Source organism: Natator depressus, chromosome 21 (assembly GCF_965152275.1).
Source record: "Natator depressus isolate rNatDep1 chromosome 21, rNatDep2.hap1, whole genome shotgun sequence".
Lineage (NCBI taxonomy): Eukaryota > Metazoa > Chordata > Testudines > Cheloniidae > Natator > Natator depressus.
In genome coordinates, this window is record NC_134254.1 from 5,300,721 (window position 1) to 5,322,487 (window position 21,767).

General features: G+C 41.7%; 1 protein-coding gene across 1 annotated transcript; it reads right to left on the bottom strand.

Moving 5' to 3' along the window:
* Window positions 1-5,087: 5,087 nt before the first annotated feature.
* LOC141975646 (complement decay-accelerating factor-like) lies at window positions 5,088-21,695 on the bottom strand. The gene is made up of 9 exons (XM_074936204.1): window positions 21,485-21,695; window positions 20,735-20,923; window positions 19,463-19,651; window positions 18,609-18,708; window positions 15,719-15,801; window positions 14,509-14,703; window positions 11,108-11,155; window positions 9,396-9,450; window positions 5,088-6,388 (listed from the first exon to the last, which is right to left on the bottom strand). The coding sequence occupies exons 1-9, from the start codon at window positions 21,690-21,692 to the stop codon at window positions 6,367-6,369; spliced, it is 1,089 nt and encodes a 362-aa protein (XP_074792305.1). The 5' UTR covers window positions 21,693-21,695; the 3' UTR covers window positions 5,088-6,366.
* Window positions 21,696-21,767: the final 72 nt, after the last annotated feature.

Below are 21,767 nucleotides of genomic sequence, written 5' to 3' on the forward strand. Positions count from 1 at the left end.
GGGGTTTAGCAATGCCAGCCCAATTTTGCCAGGTTCACGCCAAAGAACCTATAACAGGGCCTGACTTTTGCTCAGAGTATGGCTTTTGCTGACTTTGATTCTGGCCTCAGGCCTTATACCAGACCCTGGGCTCCAGGCTCTCTCTTACTACTCCACCTCCCAGAGCCACAGGGCAGGAGCAGCAGCTGTCCATGGGGAAGATGGTGGAGGAGAGTGGGGGAGCTGAGCCATGCTCCTCCCATCCCAGTGTAACTCCAGTGGCTCATGCCCTATTTGGAGATAACAACCTTCCACTGCCGGGTGTTAATGTAGTGAGCTCTGTAGCTCAAGTGGTAGCAGTCTGTGCAGCCATGTAGCGGGGTGAGAATTCAGAGGGTGTGTGTGTTATATAATAAAATGCCTTATATATAAAAACAATACACTCGGACACTTCAGACAATAAGTGCGATGTTCATATGGGTTTTGGTTGGAAAGTCAAGCAGCTAAAAGTTAGGACATAGCAGAGGGAAGGCTGCTTATGCACAACAGCAGAGCTCAGAGAACAACCCACGCAGCCTCACGCCCAGTCCTGGGCTGCATCCACGACATGCACCACGGCAACCCTGGCATCGAGTGCAGTGGGAAGAGTAATCCCAGAATAGTAGAGACCTTGGCTCATTTTGTCTCTGGGCCTCATGGGAAGGGCTCTGAACAGTGACAACCCTGAGGCTTTCATGTTGTTTCACTTTCTCTGTTCACTGGGCCAAAGCAAGATCTCATTGTGGGAAGCCATCTATAGGGCAGCGGTTAGGGTGCTTCCCTGGGATGCTAGCAGTCCTGCTTCAAGTCTCCTGTCTGCCAGCTAGGGCAGCAGGCTTTCAACAGGGAGCTGCTGTGGCTTGCCTGTTGAAGTTGTTCTACTTTAATTAACTATTAATTAGGCCAAAGCAAGAGTCAAAAGAAAGAAGCCCTCTGTAGCACGGTGGCTGGGCTAAGTACCGGGATGGTAGAGACCCTGGCTCAGTTCTTCTCTGGACCTTCTGAGATAGGATCTGAACACTGACAGTCCTGAGGCTTTCCTCATCATGCTGTTCCACTTTCACTATCTGTTAATTAGGCCAAAGCAAGACTCAAGCCTAAGCAGCTCTTTATAGTGCAGTAGTTACAGCCCGTGTCTGGGGCGTTGGCCTACATGGTTCAAGTCCCTGCTCGACCAGCAAAGGTGTTTCATTCGAACAGGGATTTCCCTTAGCCTTGCCTGTTGGTGCTGTTCTCCTTGACTTAACTAGGAATTGGGGCAGGCCAAGGGCTTGGATCACTGTACAGTCCAGCGGTTGGGTGCTTGCTTAGGAAGTGGGAGATCCTTGGATTTCCTGGTTTGAATGCTCCCTCTGCCCCTTTAGAAGGGGTTTGAATACCTCAAAGTCTAGCACTTAGCACATTCACTTAAGATGTAGAACTCTGCTTAAATCCCTTCTCAGCAAACAGAAGGCAGATAGAACCAAACTCTCCCATAGTTTAGGACAGGGAACTTTGGTCTGCGGGGCTGTTAACCTGGCACCATTCAGTAACACTGACTTCAGATTACAATTTTAAAGTGAAAATTTAAGGCTCCCCCCTTGAGATATCACATCATTTCCTTGATAATAACAAAACTGAAGCTAGATCCATAATGGAAACATCTGGTGAGTAAACAGCTTCCAGCCGCACTCATTCAGGCCACAGGAAATACTCTGTTCATGTTATAGACATACAAAATGTGAACAAGTTTATAGGAAAATATGCCAGAGGTATTTAAGAAATACAGTGACTGGTGTGAACATGGCCAAATACAAAATGATTGGGAGTAGTACTGCTGTGTCTCTTTTCTACCGAAAAGCTTTAGTGACCTTGGTTTTGAGTCAATACTGTTATCTCGTTTGACCTGAGCAGTTAGCCAAAATTTGGGGTCGTGTAGGTTGTTCCAAATGGGAAGAGAAATTGATGATGGAAATCTGGTACCTTTGGTGCAATCTTGTTTATTTACAAAGAACGTACAAAGTCCTGTTTCCTTCAACACAGGAGGAAGCAAACTGTGTGTGCCTTTCCTTTCTCACAGAACCAAACCTATCTCAGCGAGCAGAGTACCCTCCAAACCCCCCATTTTCTAGGTTTTTCTCAGGGTTGTGTTACCAGCTGATGCTGCTTGTACAGGCTGTCTTGTTTTCTGCTCTTTCTGTCTCTCCCTTTGTGCTGTGTTTCTCATACACATCCATAGACAAAACAGTATCTAGTAAAGTCCCTTGGTCCAGAATGTCAACATAGTTCTTTGTTTTCGGCAGTGAGATGTGCTTAACTGCTTCGCAGCTTTCTTAAGTGAAGGGCGGTGGTGAATTTTATAACAGTATAATTTCACAATAACCTAAGCTGAACTGGAAGATCCTTTTGCAGAATCTCATCCCGCAAGATACTGAGCACTGTCCACTCCTTGTTGCGGAGGGTGCTCAGCACACTTACAGGATCCAGCCCTTCAAGAAACATCTACCACCATTTAAAAACGCAGCTGCTTCTCAGGTGTGCAGTCCCTAAGGAGCCATTTGAACCGAATCCAGCTTTAAAATGGGACGTGGAGTGCAGTGAAACAAGCATACCCCAAATACACTAACGGAAAGTACGACAACACAATGACCTAGACCAGTGAAACCTTTTTTCCATTTGCAGACCCCTAAATAACTTTGAATGGAGTTGCGGCCCCCTTTGGAAATCTTAGACAGTCTGTGGACCCACAGGGTCTGCAGCTCACAGGTTGAAAACCTTTGGCAGAGACTGACTGGACAGTGGGTATTGACGTAGCTACAACAGACTGGTGGTTGTTCTGTGTTGGTGCTGCACCTCGCGCAACGGAGTCCTGGTCCACACATAGAGCTCTTAGGTGCTACTGCAATACAAATCAATAACGCAGTGTGCGCTAGAGCCAAAAGCAGAGTTGGAAACACCCGCTTCTCTCTACTCTTCCTGTAGTTTAACCACACAACGATCCTTCCTCAGTCTTATGTTCCCTTCCTTTCGTCATTTCCTTCTCTGTGGAACCTGTATTTGAAGGTCTCATCTGCGGCCGAATATGGGAGATATTTAAATAGTTACACATTTCAAAACACCTCATCAAAGGAGAGACACCTTTGATGGGAAATGTGACTCAAAAAATCTCAGTCACTGCCAGTCCCTCTCCTTAAATATTCCTTCTTGGCCTTTCAGAGAAACCTAATTCCAAAACTACCAGATTAGAGAGAGACACTTGGATTGTAATAGCCTCAGTGTGCCCCTTGGGACAGACTGCAAGGCTCATTTTCCCTAACTAGAAATAAGAAGAGATTGTTTTCAACATTCTTAAAGTTCCTTTTTGCTACTTCATTACTAAAAAAAACCAGAAGGCCCCCTAGCTGAGGTCTAGTGCATAGGACCAAAGTGTAATTTAATATTAGTTTATGGGTGGGTCCCTGATCTCCCCCATTATGGGCAGTGGGAGGTGGGAATAGTCTGGACTCAGGGAACTGGGATGGGAAGCATGCATATTCCCTCCCCAAAGCCCCCATATTGCTCCAGAGCAGGACATGCATCCCCAGCAAGAGGCTCTTGTCCCTGTTAGACTGTGACCCTGTGATGAATGCCAGGGATTTTAGTCAGAAGCAATGCACTACAGCACCACTTACGGCTGCTCCTCGCAGTGCTTGTTCACACTGTACCAGGAGGCAGGGTCCAGGGGGAAGTTGTGGCTGTTGGTGATGCCAGAGCATCGCTCACATCTCGGCTGCAGTGGGATCTCCTTCTGACACAGATCCTATGGGACCCCAGACAAAGAGGAATTATTCAACAAAATGACATCCCTTTCACATTTGTCAGGAAAAATCCCTGTACCCTAGAAAAGAGGCTTATTTGCAAGAGCAAAAGGACAAATTTTCTTCTGTTCTGCGAACAGCTCGTGACTGGATCAGGACAGAGGGTTAGATTTCAACTTCACTTGTAAATAATCAGTTTATAGTAATAAGTACGGAAAAAGAGGATAGTAGAGTCTTCATTCAGTATTCCTTTTATTTAAGAAAAATACATTAAAAAAGATGACATAAATCCCACAGATTCCTTCAGTTACAGTTTCACCATCTGTGGAAAGATTTGTGCATATTGCTAAACAAAACTCAGCATAGTTGTGATTTTAAAAAAGAATATAAACAACATGTTTTAAATGATAAAATAAATTATAATAATGTATTGGATTACAGTCACATCCATCTTACCAGCAGAGAGTGCCATTTCCTGCATTTAAAAAGCTTGTTTTCAGACCTCCAAAGACATTTTTTGATGACTAAAACATAAAATTAATTTAGTCACTAAACCACTGGAGAACTTGCTATGGAGTACACTTTTGATCTTATTGCTTACTTCCTATAAAGTGCTAGTTGATTGTAGGGAAAGAAACAGGATGCCTTATATTCAGTAAATTTTATTTAAAAAAAAAAACTCAGTGATAAGCTTCTGAACATCTCTGGAACCCCATGTAAATTCACACACTTCACTCTTTTCTCTTAGGGGAGACATGCATACATTTGTAAAAAGAAACAGAAGTTATAGAGCTGGGAACAAAAGGTGGATTTATCTGAAGAGATTCTCACTTCAACAAAAATCTGTAGATGAATCTGAAGACAGGTCACATCAAGAATCTACAGAATTCCATTTAGAGTCTGGCATCTTTACATTTGGGTTTAAAGACTAATATTACACACTTCACGATGGAAGCCTGTAAGCAGGCATCTAAACAGGCTCTCTTGCCACCTGCAGCTAAAACCCACAATCCAAACTATGCCACACTCAGATGGCTAACATGTTCTTTAACAGGTGAAACATTTAGCACTATGGAGAGGCGGAATAAGGAGCCAGCTGCGCGTACAGAACGGCAAGTAATTTTGATGCTGCCAACAGCCTTTGCTTGCTTCAGAAACCAGTTTTTAAAGGCAAAAGGGATGATCCACTTCCCTTTTTCTTTTTTCAAATGCAGTGGGTTTCGATTACAAATCCAGTTCAAAGGAGAAAAGTTGTAGTAAAAGGGAAGATCTGGATGACCTTGTAAACTGGAGTAATAGTAATAGGATGAAATTTAATAGTGAGAAGTGTAAGGTTATGCATTTAGGGATTAATAACAAGAATTTTAGTTATATGCTGGGGATGCATCAATTAGAAGTAACGGAGGAGGAGAAGGACCTTGGAGTATTGGTTGATCATAGGATGACTATGAGCCGCCAATGTGATGTGGCCGTGAAAAACGCTGATGCGGTCTTGGGATGCATCAGGCGAGGTATTTCCAGTCGAGATAAGGAGGTTTTAGTACCGTTATACAAGGCACTGGTGAGACCTCACCTGGAACACTGTGTGCAGTTCTGGTCTCCAATGTTTAAGAAGGATGAATTCAAACTGGAACAGGTACAGAAAAGGGCTACTAGGATGATCCGAGGAATGGAATGGAAAACTTGTCTTATGAAAGGAGACTCAAGAAGCTTGGCTTGTTTAGCCTAATTAAAAGAAGGTTGAGGGGAGATATGATTGCTCTCTATAAATATATCAGAGGGATAAATACTGGAGAGGGAGAGGAATTATTTAAGCTCATTACCAATGTGGACACAAGAACAAATGGATATAAACTGGTCATTGGGAAGTTTAGACTTAAAATTAGATGAAGGTTTCTAACCATCAGAGGAGTGAAATTTTGGAATAGCCTTCCAAGGGAAGCAGTGGGGGCAAAAGATCTATCTGGCTTTAAGATTAAACTCAATAAGTTAGTGGAGGAGATGGTATGATGGGATAACATGATTTTGGTAATTAATTGATCTTTAAATATTCATGGTAAATAGGCCCAATGGCCTGTGATGGGATGTTAGATGGGATGGGATCCGAGCTACCTAGGAAATAATTTTCTGTAGTATCTGGCTGGTGAATCTTGCCCATATGCTCAGGGTTTAGCTGACTGCCCTATTTGGGGTTGGGAAGGAATTTTCCTCCAGGGCAGATTGGAAGAGGTTTTTTGCCTTCCTCTATAGCATGGGGCACGGGTCACTTGCTGGAGGATTCTCTGCTCCTTGAAGTCTTTAAACCACAATTTGAGGACTTCAGTAGCTCAGACATAGGTGAGAGGTTTCTCGCAGGAGTGGGTGGGTGAGATTCTGTGGCCTGCGTTGTGCAGGAGGTCAGACCAGATGATCATAATGGTCCCTTCTGACCTTAGTATCTGTGAATCTACGAACTCTGGTTGCCTGAGAGGGTTCTATTTTCACTACAGAAATTCAGTGCAAATGTATGAAGCTTATTTCCTAACTTTTCCATTCTTTTCTTCCAATATTATGTCTGTTAATTTGTAAGCCATTATCTAGTACCGACCTTCACCCTGAAAAAAAAAAAAAAGATAACAGTTAAAATCAAAATAGTTATATATTTTAGTCTTCTACAGCTTTAGACTTTAGTCTATATGATACTTTAAACTTTTCATATGTTGTACTTTCCAGTATGTTCAGGAACAAATATTAGTTTTTGTATTAAGAAGTCCGTAGATGTTAACTTTTTAAGTGTAAAAAAAAAAATTACCCAATGTGTAACAATAGCATACAGTAGAAATATATTTTCAACTGATTTCATGTTAAATCAGAGTTCGTAATATTTCCCTAACGATAGAAAAAGTAGGAGAAAACATGCATTATGGCTATAACAGGGGCTAGGGCTAATTAGTAAGCAGAGTTAGGAACTGCAAGGACAAACAATGAAAAAAATTATTTACATAAAAAAACCAAACTATTCCTGGGTCCCCCATGTTTCCCTCCTCACTATAAAATAAAGGTGAGCTGGGGAATTCCTTTGTAAGTTCCCTCCCGTATCAGGAGCGGACATCTGCACAGATTTATGTAAACTACATTTTTAAAGAGGGATATTGGTTTCAGTGACTAGTCATATTGAATATCAATCTTATTTAACAATGGCTAGTGCAAATGCCGTGTAAAGTACTAAAGTCCTTATGAAATCGACTTCTGAACCTCTTTGTGATCTATACTAAAGAGAGCAAAGCTCTTCAGGGGAGGAATTTGACTAGTTTACCTATCTGTATCCATTTGATGAACTACTAGTATATGTTCCCATAAGGGATAAAAATCTTATATTTGCTTATAGTCTTTATGGTTTTAGGCATTTATTTTTCACCCGAAGAACACAATATGATTTGCTCCTTCAATCTTAAAATGGACATATGGAAGTAATGAAATAGAAATGAGATTTACATGTTAGATATCGGTTTCCAACCAACTTCATTTAAAAAACTGAAAGAACACACAACGTTCGAGTCTGTTGTGTTTGCAGAAAAACATTATATAGAAGAAATCTAGTATATTAGCGGTTAACCCAACAATGATGTCGCATGCAACATTTCAGTTCATGTCAAGAAAGAAAAGGTTAGAAGAAATAAGAATCTGTAGATTATAGTCTCAATTTGAATTTACTATTGTATATTGTTCTCTCAAATAACATAGAATCAGAAGACACCATCTACATATTTTTAGGTGGAGGAAGATATTTTTCTATTACAAAATATGCTTTTCAAGACCCAGTTTAGATTTTGTTTCACCCACTGGTAGGTATTATTTTCTTGGAAATTGGAGCTTCGGGGATCTGGATTTCTAATATAAGAACTGAACAGCAAGAAAGGAGAGAACGATAATTGAATAAAATATGTTTACAGAAATAAAAGACAGAAAAAAATTAATAGTTTCCAAAAGGAGAGATTTTATAAAACTAGAACTTATAAAGGAACTAAGATAAAATTTAGGCTATTAGGAAGATATTTTGATGGCAACATGCATTAAGCTGGGGTACTCTCTACCAGGGAAGTGGTGGAAGCCTTACTACTTGGAAATTTTGACAGTAGCAAGAGCAAGATATTATAAAACATTATTTTTATTTGTAACCTTCCTCCAAAATACACAAAAACGTATTTGAAAAAACGTATGTCCCACACTTCCAAGAAACTAAAATATTCACTGGGATTGTGTGGTGCGTGTGGGAAACCTCTAATGCCAAGGGAGAAAGCTTTGGACTTTGCCTTGTTTGGTATCAAATCAAGCATTGCTGTTTTATCGACGCTCAGAGGAAGCAACCAACAATGACACATTTTGGGGGACATCATATCATATGAAAACAATTTCTCTTGTCTGTACATTTTTCTCTTTAGATAAGAGGGATAAGGTGTTGCTGAGGGGGAAGGAGCTGTACAACTCCACAACCTTGTGTTTGTAAAGTGTTTGCAGGCTGATTTTCCAGAATTTTGTGTCACTATTTTAAAAGTAAGGTGTTTTTTTTTAAGGTTTCTGTTTTCAGGAATTCTTTTATACAGTTGCTGAATATACCAAGTAGTGAGAAACATGCATAATGTGTAGGGAACTTGTGAATTCACTGCTGCAGGAGGTTACTGAAATAATAGTACAGATACATTTCAAGGAAAAAAGACAATTATAAGCTACACCATTTGTTACTTAGGAATTCTAAGAGAAGGGACAATGAGTGATCATACGTCCGATGTAATATGAAAACCTCAGGAGTCCAATTTTCCTTCTGTTTCCCTCCCCGCATCCATGTATACTTTTGCACAACTCAACACTGGTATTATAGGAGGTGTTTTTTGCATGCCTTGGAAACATCAAGTATGGGAAACTGCAGGTAGCTGGTTGCAGGAGAAGCTAGATAATAGTTTGATGCCCTGAAGCAGATTCCGACAGGATGCAAAAAAATCTGCATGTCCGTTCCCCCACAAGTCAATGCGAAGCATGGGTTAAACTTCCCTATTGTATTGCAAAGTAGTGTTATTATTTTGTTTGGCAAATGAATTAAGCTGTAAGAGTATAAAGCAATTGACATAGTTCTATTCTAAACAGTTACGATTCAATCGACTGATTTTCTCACAATACATTACTGATTTCTGTATAATACAAAATGCTTATTTTCCAGCAAATGCAAATACGATAGACAAACATAGTTATCTATTAACAAACATTCAGGACAAAGGCAAGCAGCCCTTTTGATACTAGTGTTCTTTAGTACAGAACAGATTTTCCTGGGAGTATCCAACAAGCATTAGGTGAAATAACAGGGTTAGTGGAGAAAGCAGTCCATTTAAGTTGCTTTATAAAAACGTCTACATTTTTGCTCGTGATAAATTGTAGAGACGTAATTCTAGACACCGCCTTCATTTAGTGACTAAATGCCATCCCTTTAGTGCCACATGTTATTGCAGTTTTCAGAGTACCATTCACGTTATTTTTTCTGACATCAGCTACGTGCAAGAAAAGTCTCAGTCATCTAAACAGGCAGAGTAAATCTCAAAAAGGAAATACTTGTATCTTGGACTGGCTTACCTAGTATTCTTCAAAATTGCCAAAGGTATAATTGCAGCAACTGCAACAAGAACTACTTTAAAAAAAACAAAAACAAAAAGAAGAGCAATTTAGTAACAAAGTTAAATAAAACATAACATTTTGCTAAAAGACAATTATGAATCTCCACAGTTCTGGAACTTGCTCTCATCGTCACTGACAGATTATTTGTACCATAGGACACAATTTTTTTCCTTATGATGATAAATAAGCCCCTCTCATACACCCGATCAAAAATCACAAGAACTCTCTACCCAAATCCAGAAAGAGGTTCTGATGTTGGATCTCCTAATTTATCAAGTCTTTAATGCTTCTGTGTACAGCTTAAGGTGCGTCTAGATTCCTAGCTCATTCAGAGTAACGCTCAGTATTCAATCTACTTCACATCCAAGATGTTCAAGCTTAAATTCAACTTCTTCCCTTCAGTCCCCTGCAAGGTGTTCAAGTTCTCCACCAAAGACTCAGAGAATGTAGTATGTTCAATATCTAGTATGGCTTGCTTGATTTCTTCCCCAATTGATGTAATATTTTAAACTGATAAATAAAAATGACAAAATTCATCAGATTCTCTCTCAGTCTCGAACCTTAAAATGAAAACTTCTACCAAACTGTCTACTTTGGGGTCACACTGCGCTAACTAAAACCATGTTTCAGTTCTGCTATTGAGATTTGAGCACAGTTTCCCCGATTGGCACACATTGGGTCAGCTGCATCTTAGAGCCATGGGATGGGGATGTAGGCTACAGAATGGTTTGGGTTGGCATATTCTCAGAAGGAGATCGCTGTCTCCACTGATCAGGCAAGTGCTAGAGCCCTGCTTGTAACAGCTCCAAATGCTCAGTGGTCTTATGATCTGCTCCTTGACAGCGCTACTCTGTGACCGAACACCTCTTGACTTCTGTGGGACATAGGCATGTGCTGAAGTGCTGTGATGAACAGAGGCGTACATAGGGAACAGTCTGCTCCCCAAGGTTAAGCTACATCAGCTGTGGGAATTCTGGGAGAGAAGGGGGAAATGTGTTCTGAACTGGCGAGCATGATGATCCCACGCTCCAAATCAGTTATGTGGAGACCACTGCAGGCTGACTAACTCTGGATGCTAAGAATTTCAGTAACAGCCTTCTAATTTCCTGTATAATATGAGACTTTCAAATCTAACCTACAAAACGATTTCTTGGACCTTTTTACAACTTCCCTTCCTAGCTTTTGCCCTTTCCATTTTTGGTAGGCACCAGACATACATATGCAATCCTAGGTGGTGAGGAAGTATTCTCACCCAAAACAGAACTTCAGAAGTGAACCTTTTCTTGATTTCCCTGGGGATAAAGAGGGAAATGAGATTCTTCCCTCCCCTTTTGTTCCTCAATATTGTGTAGACACATTTCAGATAGAATCACAGCAGATTGCCTAGCTCAGGCAAATATTGTGAATATGCCTACAGACAGAGAAAACAGCTGAGAGTAGAAATACAGGCTTCTTTCCAGAGAATGGCAGTGCTTTTACATGGCACCACAGCATGTTAGAAATGGCAGAGAAATTCAGGAACCCTAAATCCCAGGGTCTTTAGTAATTAAGTAGGGGGAAAACATTATGAGACGGAGAAAGGGCAATATTAAAATAGCCTTGACTCCAGATCTTAAAACCGTCATAGTTTTAGCGCATTGAATGATTTTTTTCAGTTTTAAGTTACTTACCAATACCAATACTGGTGCCAATGCCTATGTCAATGCGTATGACAAGCCCTAAAGAGAAAAACAAAAAATGTGAGCTAAAATATGAAACCAAATTCATGTCAATAACCTACAGGAACTCATCCACAATCCATGCATAGGAAGCTACACTTAGTACCCTAGATTATACCAGATATTAATGAACAATTAAGGTACTCACATAAGCACCACATTCTAAAATGGATAATCATTAGCTGTTGGAAACCACGATCTCACCCCTAGAGAACCTCGTAATGAAGAAAAGCAGCTTTTCAAAGGATTGTACACATTTGTACCTTGTAATACCAACAGGAAAACCATTGTGCAAATGGAGGACACAGTCTGGGTTTAAAGGTTTTCTATAATATGAACCACTGGATGTTGAGGGTTCTCTTACACATGCTTCTAGCCTCTCATTTACCAAGCCTGCACTGGCCAATCATACGTTTGCCAAAATGCTAAGAAAGGCCAGAATCATTAAACTCAGGTTGTCTAGACCAGATACTACAATTTTTGCCCAAGCATATCATCATAGGTTAGTGTTATGTTACCCGGTAGCACAGATATAAAGAGTGCTGTAATCTGCATTTCTAATTACCCAAATAGATTGTTTCAAGAGACAGAGTTTTGCGTCCTTACTAGAGTAAGATCATTTATTGTCTAACCACCGGCTGTGGAAGATACTGAATGGATAATTAATTCCTTGTCACAGACTGCATAGAACTACAATCACTGATGTCAATGAGTTTTGTATTTAGAAATCAGACTCATGTTAAAGGAATGCTCAGACTAACATTTTAAGGGAAACATATGATTAAAATAGCACTCCTGGCCTTCATTGTTCGTCTGAAGTGGCCTTTCAATGGGCCCTGGAAATTTTGAACCCTATTTACCCTCAAAAAATACATTGCTGACAAATGTATAACCTTTAATGTTAATAATTTTAATATGAAAAATGGAGTGTACATATTCATTTTTGCCCATATTGCTTATCATTACTGTAGGCTTCATAGTGTTGGCAGAAATATGTAGTTTGGTCATTAAAGTTTTGTTGTTGTTTTTGTAGTTTAAATAAAGCCCAACGAAAAACATTTTAAAAACCATGCAGGAAACCAGTTGTTGGGGGAAAAGGAGGTAGAAAAACACCATCACCACACAAAAAGAAATCCAGTTGAGTTAGAAACAAATTTGTAGTTGCGGCCCTCCTAAATTACTGACTAGAAGCAAGAGCTTTTTAGTTCGCTTTTGGCAGAAATTACCCAAATAACCCAAAGCCGAGCAGCACCTCTTTTTTATTCTCCCTGCCACTGAACTAAAACCAGAGAACAAAAGCTCCATTCCTGACTCACACGGAACCTACCTAAAACAAGCTAAAATACATGTTTATACGTTGGGAGGGCAGGGGGGGAATGTGAAATCTGCACTAATATACTCCCTTGATAGGCAACAGTGTCTAATAGTGGTTACTTTAAATATCCTTAGTCTGTTTCTCGCGCAATCTCTTTCAGCCTTTAAAGAATCATCTCTACCAAGTGACCAATTTTTGCATGGACACTTATGACTCATTTCACTTAGGTTGCCAGCATCCAAACCTGCCAACAGCTCGTGACAGAACATGGTTTTGGTTATGGTTAAGCCGTACATTCACTGGGGTGAAGTGAATTTCTTCTTTAGACTGTTCTTTCCTCTCTTATTAGTGCAGGTTGAGAGCTTTTATGATTCTGGACCCGTTTAGCTGGGGGCGGGAATCCATCACTACCTTCGCTGTAAGCTGCTAAACCCTTCTTCTGACGTGCCTATCTGAGTAAACATACAAATGCTCACAAATCAAGAAAGGTAGTACGCTATCAGGGAAAAAAGGGGTAATCAGTGCCAGAGTGAACATGCAAATGAACAAGCTCTCTGTCAAGTTTTTAGGCAAGTACTAAGTGAGCATCATCATCTTTGCATCTGTGAAGAGCAGAATTATAGGAATTAAAATGACTTTCACACTGTACATTTCATTTTTATTCAAGTGGAAATTTGAACCCAAAATTCTAGACTTTTAACAAATCCAAGTTCTTCCAATTTAACTGAGGAAGTACCAGCTACTTCTGCTCCTTTGGGAGGGACAGTTGTGGGTTTGTCCTGGGTAATTATGACTAAGGCAAAAAGAAGAGGGAAAAAGCAGTTATGAACATTACATCAGTCTCCCATCACCAGCTGGCCACTCAGAGCCAGGAGCTTGCCAAACCAATGTTTAGGAATCTGCAGCTTTAGAGACAAGACATTCTTACCCCACTTACACGTTGTCACAGCGAGAGCCCATGTACTATCAGCTGGGCTACCCTGCAGACTGCTGCTGGGATCCCATTCATATATTCTAGGGGAAGCCCATAGCAACCCCTACATTGAGCTGCCTACCACTTCCCTTTGCAAAAGTTCTCTTTTTCTTCAAGAGCTCTAACAGTTCCATGGTTTGCAGCAGGGATGGGAAAGGCTCAGGGTGGTGCCTCTTGCTGTCACCATGAGTTAGATTTTGACAGTTTGTGTCATTTCCCTTCAGTTTTACTCATCAGAACTTGCTAGAGTGACTTCTGAAGTCCCTGAACATGCTGTTTTCAGTTAGAATTCTCTGCAAGTTCTTGCCATGGGCAACTCAGCACTACGCCTCATTCTCTCTCGCATCTTTGGCCTAGGAGAGGGTGCACTGTGTTGGGAAGCAGGAGATGAGGAATTCAACTCATTTTTTTCCACTGACTGATGTTAATAATCTTGTGCCCTTCAAACCCCAAGTTATCACTGAACAAGGCTTCCTCCCTGAATCAAAGTTACACGAGGTAAGAAGAGAACCCAGACCTCGTAAAATAAGGCTACTCGTTCATATAAACCCCATTGTTTTAGTGTATTGTGCATCCTCCTCTAGTGGTTGGTCCTCAGATAACAGTTTACTCCTGCTGCCACTTACTAAAATTAGTTCATTAGCTTATGTGATATGCTGCAATGCTGTAGGTTCAAGAGTCAAACCTTGATGACACCATGGAGTCAGAGGACAGTGTATTACATTCATACATAGATTTTTTTTTTATAAAAAGCTCAGAAGTTACATAAAACCCACAGTAGAAAAAAGTTATTCAAGTTGCAAAGTGAGCACACAGAAGTTAGAAAATGATTAAATTAAGATTACCTATGCAATCTTAACTCTTCCTCCTTGGATGCATGTGAATTGTCAGCATACTGCAAGGATTAAGTTTCTAACAGTAACTGGGTTTCCCACAAGTTATATATTTAAATGATTAAACGCTTAACTGAATTTCTTCATGTTTATGGGTTTGCCTAGCAATCACAATATTGTTTTATCTGGTGGGAGAAAGTAGAACAAGAGGAAGATAAAAACAGGCCGTCACCTTTGCATTCAGGGACAGACCCATTCCAGACTCCATTGATGTTATCTTCAGTTGTACAGTGAATGGAGGCCTCTCCGGTAAGTGAGAAATTAGGGTCACATTTGTAAGTTACTGATGAGTTATAGTCAAAGCTTTCCAGACGACTGCCATTGTGCATCCCATTGGTAATATGAGGAGGAGGAGAACAAGTAATCGCTGCAGGAAAAGAGAATAGCACCATGAATATGAATGCACATTTCAGTTAGAGATGAATTGAAAAAAATAAGTAAACCTTTGTCCATGATCTCCCCTAAAAGGGAAAAACCATTTAGCTATTTGAAAATGTAATTAGCACAGTATTGTAACATAATGTGAGGCATTACCTCCCTCAGAGTCTGAGGGCTTTCTGCTTTCAAGTTTTTCTCCAAGCCAACTCCTTTCTTCTGGCAGATTTTGACCCTATGAAAGAACCCCCAGGAGACTGCCGTATCAGAACATACACCCCCCTCTAACAACAGATAGAAGGAGCTGGGGCTCCTTGACTGACATCCTTGAAGGACAACGTTGTGCTCCTAGAAGTACCAGAAGCAGAAAGCTTAAATTAGGACATTTCTTCTCGCATCTGGTTCTAGACCAGATGGCAACAGTCAGATTGACAGACCCACCTCAGGTAGTGTCCAAAAGGACAAAAACAGTTAAAGCAAATAAATTGGGAAGAGGTTTTAATATTGGGTTTCACCCCCAAATAGCCTCAGATTATGAGTGTGGAGCCCAGGATTTTTGGACAGGAAAAGAGGAGAACAGAACAAGGAGGAATTACACTAAATTAAAAAAACATAGGATGACAGACTTCCAAGGAGGAAGTGATTGCTTAATGAAGAGTGAGAAACTGACCAAACCTTACCATCCCAGTATTCTGCATATAGTAACGATTAGGTGACATTAGACCAGGTAACTCTGAGCAGGTGATGGTGCCAGGAGAACCATTTGAAGGGAAGGAGGGGACCTATAGGGCTGTGTTTGTCTGAAGTGTTAATTCTACAAAAGGCATCAGCACCATGATGGACCCTCATACATTTTCAGCCTGTCTCTCCACTCCCAACAATATATACAAGATTTGCTTATAATCCAAATTAAGTAAGATTAAAGACAGATGAAAGCTCTCTAATGGGGTATTTCTGCATCATCATCCAGTCACGAGCTCTTCTTAAAACCATGGTGATTGTCTTACATTGGCAAGTTGGAAGTTTACTCCATTCAACTTGATCTCTGTTAAGCAGACACTGGATGAAAAGTCGCCCACTTACTTTGTATCTAAAGAAAAGAAAGAAAAAAAAGTTTCTTAGTTCTCTAAGTGCTCCTCTAATAGTCCGATGAAGTGAGCCGTAGCTCACGAAAGCTCATGCTCAAATAAATTGGTTCGTCTCTAAGGTGCCACAAGTACTCCTTTTCTTTTTGCGAATACAGACTAACACGGCTGCTACTCTGAAACCTCTAGCAGTCCAGAAATTTGGGAAATGGGTTCTTTCTGCCAGTAAAAGAAGGCATTAACTACTGAGTAGAGTGATTCCTGCTCTGGAAGAACCAGGATGATCACTGTAACCAAGCAATGCTGAGTAGCAATCCCGAGTTATTAAAGCGAGTTTAGAACAAGCAAATCGGTGCATATAAGATTGTAGAGACCAAGTTTACAGGAGAAATTTTTCATCTTAAAGTCTATACTAACCAGATGCTTTGAATTTCTGAGTGATATCTTTGTTAAACCTTTAACAAGTGAAACAAATAGGTCTCTCCCCTCCAAGTATCATTTTAGTGCTTCTCATTTCTTGCATCTCCAGCAGGTGGAAGAAGTCCTTAAACCAGTTCCTGAATTTGAAGCATGTCAAGTGAACTAGCAGTTTTTAGACTGTTCATCTTCTCAAAAAGTTTTCACAGGGGTCAAAGGGGTTTGGACTTGTGAGTAGGAGAATGTCTCACCTCCAAGTTCCAATCTGCAGTACAGTGTTCAAGAGGTATGCCATTAGCATGCTACACCTTCACCATATAAATGGAGGTGGGAGTCCTTGGCTCAGACTGCTAAATTCCACCACTCCTCCTCCTATTTTACATCTGCTATTCTACCGCAGTCAACAGCGCTCCATTGCCAACACCATTTAGCTAGATGTCTAGCTAATTCCTGGCCAGGAAGTATTGAATATTGGCAATGAAGTCACTTGGTTTTCACTACGTTTTACCTTTTAACACTGTAGGCTACAGGTCGTGGCCTTCTATGCTAGAGTTTTAGAAAGGAGATTTAGAGGACCAGATGAGGGTTTACCTATTAAAACTGGTTTCTTCTGGTTCTTTCACCAGTCTGGTATGAAGGCAGGGACCAAAAAGGATGGACACAAACATCATTTATGGGCAAGTGGCCACCACTTTTCTTCTAACTTAAAACGTAAAAACCAAAGACAACCTTTCCTGACAGCAATGATTGGGCGAGGAGACAGCTGGCCAAGGGCTGTCCCCCTGCTGCCACTGTTTCACAACCTGAGCATTTTAAAAGGTCCAAAGCCTAATCAGCCCATTTAAACCCAAAGCCTTCACTGGCAGACACAATTCCACAGTGCGCAGTCCCTGTGTGCTACTGCATGGGAAAATGATGAACATAGCAATAGCTTGGATGTTCTTGTGGATGAAATTCAGAAGAAGTATTGCCTAAAGGCCAAAGAACTGGACTGGGACTCAGGAGATTTGGATTCCATTCTTGGTTCTGCCTCTGGTCTGTGCACGACCTTGGGCAAGTTATTTCCCCTCTGTACTTCAATAGCTCCAGCTGTAAAACAGGTAGAATGATACTGACCTTCTTTGATAGCTGATAAAAGCACTATTAAACAGCTAGTTGTCATCATTATAACAGCAGGAAAGAAGGTTAATGGCTAACCTATGGGGAAGGGCATTCTCTATCTCTCAATCTGTGGGGCTTGAAGAGAACTCTGAGAACTCACAGAGAATCTAACAAACCCATATTAATTTTAATCACGATAATCATGCTTGTATCATGTATTTCATGCCAGTAGAAGACAATCTGTTCAACTGTTTCAAGTCCAGAAAGTACTTCCACAATCTCATGATGCTACAACTCACCATATACCACAGTAGCTTCTTAAAATAACTACTCGAACAAACTGAAGCAAAACTCATGATACTCTATGTCACGATGCCAGGTTTCCCACACCCTCGGCTTGGATAACTGCTGCTACCACCAAACTTTGCACATGGAAGTTTTATACTGTGTCACCTCTCACTCTGCTCCCATATTCCAAGGACCCGGTTCCCAGGAGCTAATAAATGTAGTAGATGCTCTTTGAAGGCCACGGCAGGAATAACCAATCACCATAGTTCCACTCCATACTTGTTTAACAAGCTCTTACTTTATTAATTACATGAACTCATTTACTGTTCAACTAGAGGTGCCCTCTCAAGCAGAGAGAATGTTTTTTTTACAGATGACAATTCAGACTTTCTTCTCTCAAGCTACTGGGTCCCTTGTCCTTCGAACTCAGTCTCAACTTCTCGTTCTCAATAGCCTGGACTCCTATAGTCTCCCAAGAATTAGTCTCTGGCATCTTGAGAATCCTCTCTGATCACCGCCTGCCAAGTCCCAGAAAAACCCACTTCTCAATTCTCCCTTCCAAAGGTCCTCACCCAATTGCTGGAATTTGAACCAACATTCCATGATGGCTCCTAGCAACCAAATGGGCCTTGACAGACTCATCAGCTGTTAAATCACTGTCATGTTCAACCACGTCTTACTTCCCACGACCCCATACATAACACAACATGAACTGAGCACATCACCCAATATTTTCCACACCATAGCTGTTCCTTCTTCTTCTCATCTTAATCTTTCAAGAGGGGGCAGGAGGGAGGGATCATGAACTACACTTGGCCAACTTAGTTTGAAGGTTCTACTTTTTAACCGGGTACCCCAGGCCAGGCCCGCACAGCTGTAGCACCTGTTCAGAGTAAGTTTTGAAAGTTAGACCACAGTTTCTAGTCTTAATTTTCCAGTGGTCACCAGAAGTTCTACACCAAGATAAGTTCTGTGAATTAATCAGCACCGGTTGTCTAACACTCACCCGTCATCACAAATTATGTTTACTTTTGCACCAAACCGGTTATTTGTTGCATCAACAAGTCTGCCATGTTCTGGGCTTTCTGGAACACCACAAGATTTTCCTAGTAAAGAACATGATTAATATTAGCATGTTATAATGTTGGAACCCCCCCTAAGATATTTAGAAGAGAATAGGGCAATGTCAGATCAATGATCTGGCTAGTTCAGTATCATGTCTCTTTTTAAAATCCTATTTCATTTAACTGTGGATATTCTATTTACATTAAATGTCTAATCATATCACTTTATCAACTTCAGTGGCAGAGAATCCCACTGCCTCTCATAACAAATTACTTGCGATGCTCTCCTCCAGCAGAAGAAACTTATCACCATAAAGAACACACTATCAGAAATTCAGCATCTCCACATACAGATCAACACATGTTCAGGGAGCCACAAAGAAAGATGCAAGGAACACTTCTGATTATACTGGTAAACATCTCAGCCCTGCTTTCCATTTTAAAACAGACATTTACCACAGCATGGTATTAACTTTACTGCATTATCTGTGATATTCTACTCCTATTATGGAACAGGGAATGGAAAATGCCACGAACACAACGAGAAGTTTAACTACAGGAAGTACTAACTGTCTAGTGATCAATGGTACCCACTTCACTTTTCTACTTCCATTTAAAGTTCAATTTAAATTTACAATCAATTGACAAAAACAACAAAAAAAACCCCATATTTCCAACTACAAGTCACGGAAGCCCGTGCTGAAATGTGAACCAGCTGCTTAACATAAGACAGTCCTAACTGCCCAAAGATGGCTAATAGATCAACGGAGACAGAAAAGTAACAAAAGATACTCACCTAGACAAAACTCAGGGGCTTCCGCCCATGTTAAATTTTCAAGACAAGTAATGACAGGCCTCAATCCAGTACTCTCATAAGCTAGGCGACAGACATAACTCACAGTGGTCCCAACAGGATAGTAATTCTTCCTCAAATCCTCCTGACTTAACTCAGCAGACTTTAACCTTGGTGGGGCAAGACAGCTGCCTAGCAATAAAATAAACAAAACAAAAAACAAGGACTGAAATATTTAGCTCTAAAAGCAGGTAAATAAAATCTGTACTTTTAGCTTTCTGTTTATGTATAAAGCACACACAACACTCAGTGGGCGTGACGCTGTAACAAAAGTGAAGGGTGCCAAACAGGCACCCAGGCAAAACGTTTATGAGCTGGTGGTGTAAGCTGTACAGTTACAGAATGGCACATGATCATTGTACCTGAGACATATCTTAAAATGTGTCTGTGTGGAGAAGGGAATTTAATTTATTTAAGGAAGAGAGGCAAGCACCTTGGGCAAAGTTACTGGGGGCTGTTCCAAGCTCAGTGGATGGCATAAAATAAGGAAGAAGAAGAAAAAGCAAGCAGTCAAGAGAAAGGAAGGTATGGGTGGAATGCAGCATGAAGAAAGAGAAGGAGAGATTTCCCTTCTCCCCTTCATCTCCAAACTAACCGATCATTCTGTTTACAACCATCGCACAGTCTTCTTTTCCCAGCTCTAACCCTCAGACCTCCCCAGTCTGAATCCATGCTCTCCACTCGACTGAAGCGTCTCTCACTGAAGTGTCCCACATCTTCCTTCTGCCTCAGTTCTAGAACGTCTATTCCATTCTCATCCTCCTGTTGACAACATTGGCCATGCCTATTATTGGCGGTCATCATGATCATCTATTGTTTTTTTCATTCCACCCTCTCATGGTTTTCCTATTATTTCTTCAATCTCATACCCTGAGGTCCAGTTTGGTGGATCCTCCCAATACCACTTCAGCAAAACTTTGATTGGGTGTACAAGGAAAAGAGGATGGGTTGAGGAGAGAATCCTCTCTCTCTGTGATCTTATCTGCTCTCACAGCTTTGGATGCTGTTTTTATACTGACGACTCTCAAATCTCCCTTTTGGATGCCCTGCCAGCAGCTTAAACGATGCATAAAAAAAAATACCCCTGGTTCCCTCCCAAACCTTTCTCCTCGCCACACTTGTGATTGTGCGATTTTGAATAGACCTATTCAATGGGACATGACCTCCTATTTTATAAGCAAAGGGTAGCCTAAGCAAAGAAAATAAAATACTTACGACCACAAAACTCTTCTATGTTTGACCACTGTGAGTTTGAAAGGCACACTACAGTGTCCGACTTTCCTGGGATTTTAACAAAACCATCAAGGCACCTGTACGTCACTTCTGTGTTGATAGGGAAACCCTCTGTGCGAATAGTATCAGGGGGGATGGCATGACTCAGCCTTGGCAGGGACCCACACTGACCTGTAAGAAAAACAAATTAATTTTAATAGGAGATAATTATTTTAAAGAATTTCACACCGCCTTCAGCTGTCACAGCTCCTGATGTGCCTTAGACCCTCCAGGGACCTGCCACAAGCCTGATGAGCCCCAGCTCGGGGAGGGGGTGTTCTCCAGTACCCTGTGAGAACAGACTGGCTGGCTTCCCACAGCTGGGGGTTTAAACCGAGAGCTCAGGAAGGGGTGCAGGGTCCCTCAAGAGAAATCTGGGGCCCAGCCCATCGTGTCTGCTGGGCCCCACCCTGTTCATGCCAGTTAATGAGGTTTTGGCCCTGATCCAGACAAGTGTCCCCCTTCCCCCCTCAACAGCCTGGGAACCCCCACAAGGCTCCAGCGACAGCCGGAGACAACCCAAGGGCCAAAGCCAGCCCCTGGGGAGCGGCTCCCTGCGCGGTCCGGCAGAGTCCCAGCGAGGGCAGCCCCCTGGGGGGCTCAGGCTGGGATCGTCCACAGCCCCCAGACTGCACGCTGGGGTCTCTTGGCCCCTCGGGTCCTAGCACAGCTGCCCCTGCCCCAGACACTCACTGCAAGCCCCGGGCAGCAGCACCACGAATCCTAGGAGCCAGAGTGGGTGGCAGCAGAACGGCCTCGCAGCCGCAGCGACAAACACCATGAGAGGCCCGATCCTCCAAGCCAAGCCCAACCGGCTGCCAAGCGAGCGACGGGGCAGGGCCACTTCAGGGAGCACAAGAGCCGCACTGGTGCCCCCCCGCTCCTCTGGAGAGGTGCCCATGGGCAGCGCTGTAAGCACACAGCCGGCTACACTGGCCCTCAGAGGAACCCAGCAACCAGACGGTGCAAAGGGGGC

What these genes read in the sequence shown, in the direction of transcription:
- LOC141975646 (XM_074936204.1), bottom strand. Translation starts at nt 21,692, where the DNA reads ATGGGCACCTCTCCAGAGGAGCGGGGGGGCACCAGTGCGGCTCTTGTG. An exon ending in CATAGAAGAGTTTTGTGGTC is followed by an intron (nt 19,652 to 20,734) that starts GTAAGTATTTTA and finishes TTTTATTGCTAG; the next exon opens with GCAGCTGTCTTGCCCCACCA. An exon ending in GTCTGTCCCTGAATGCAAAG is followed by an intron (nt 11,156 to 14,508) that starts GTGACGGCCTGT and finishes TTTTCTCTTTAG; the next exon opens with GGCTTGTCATACGCATTGAC.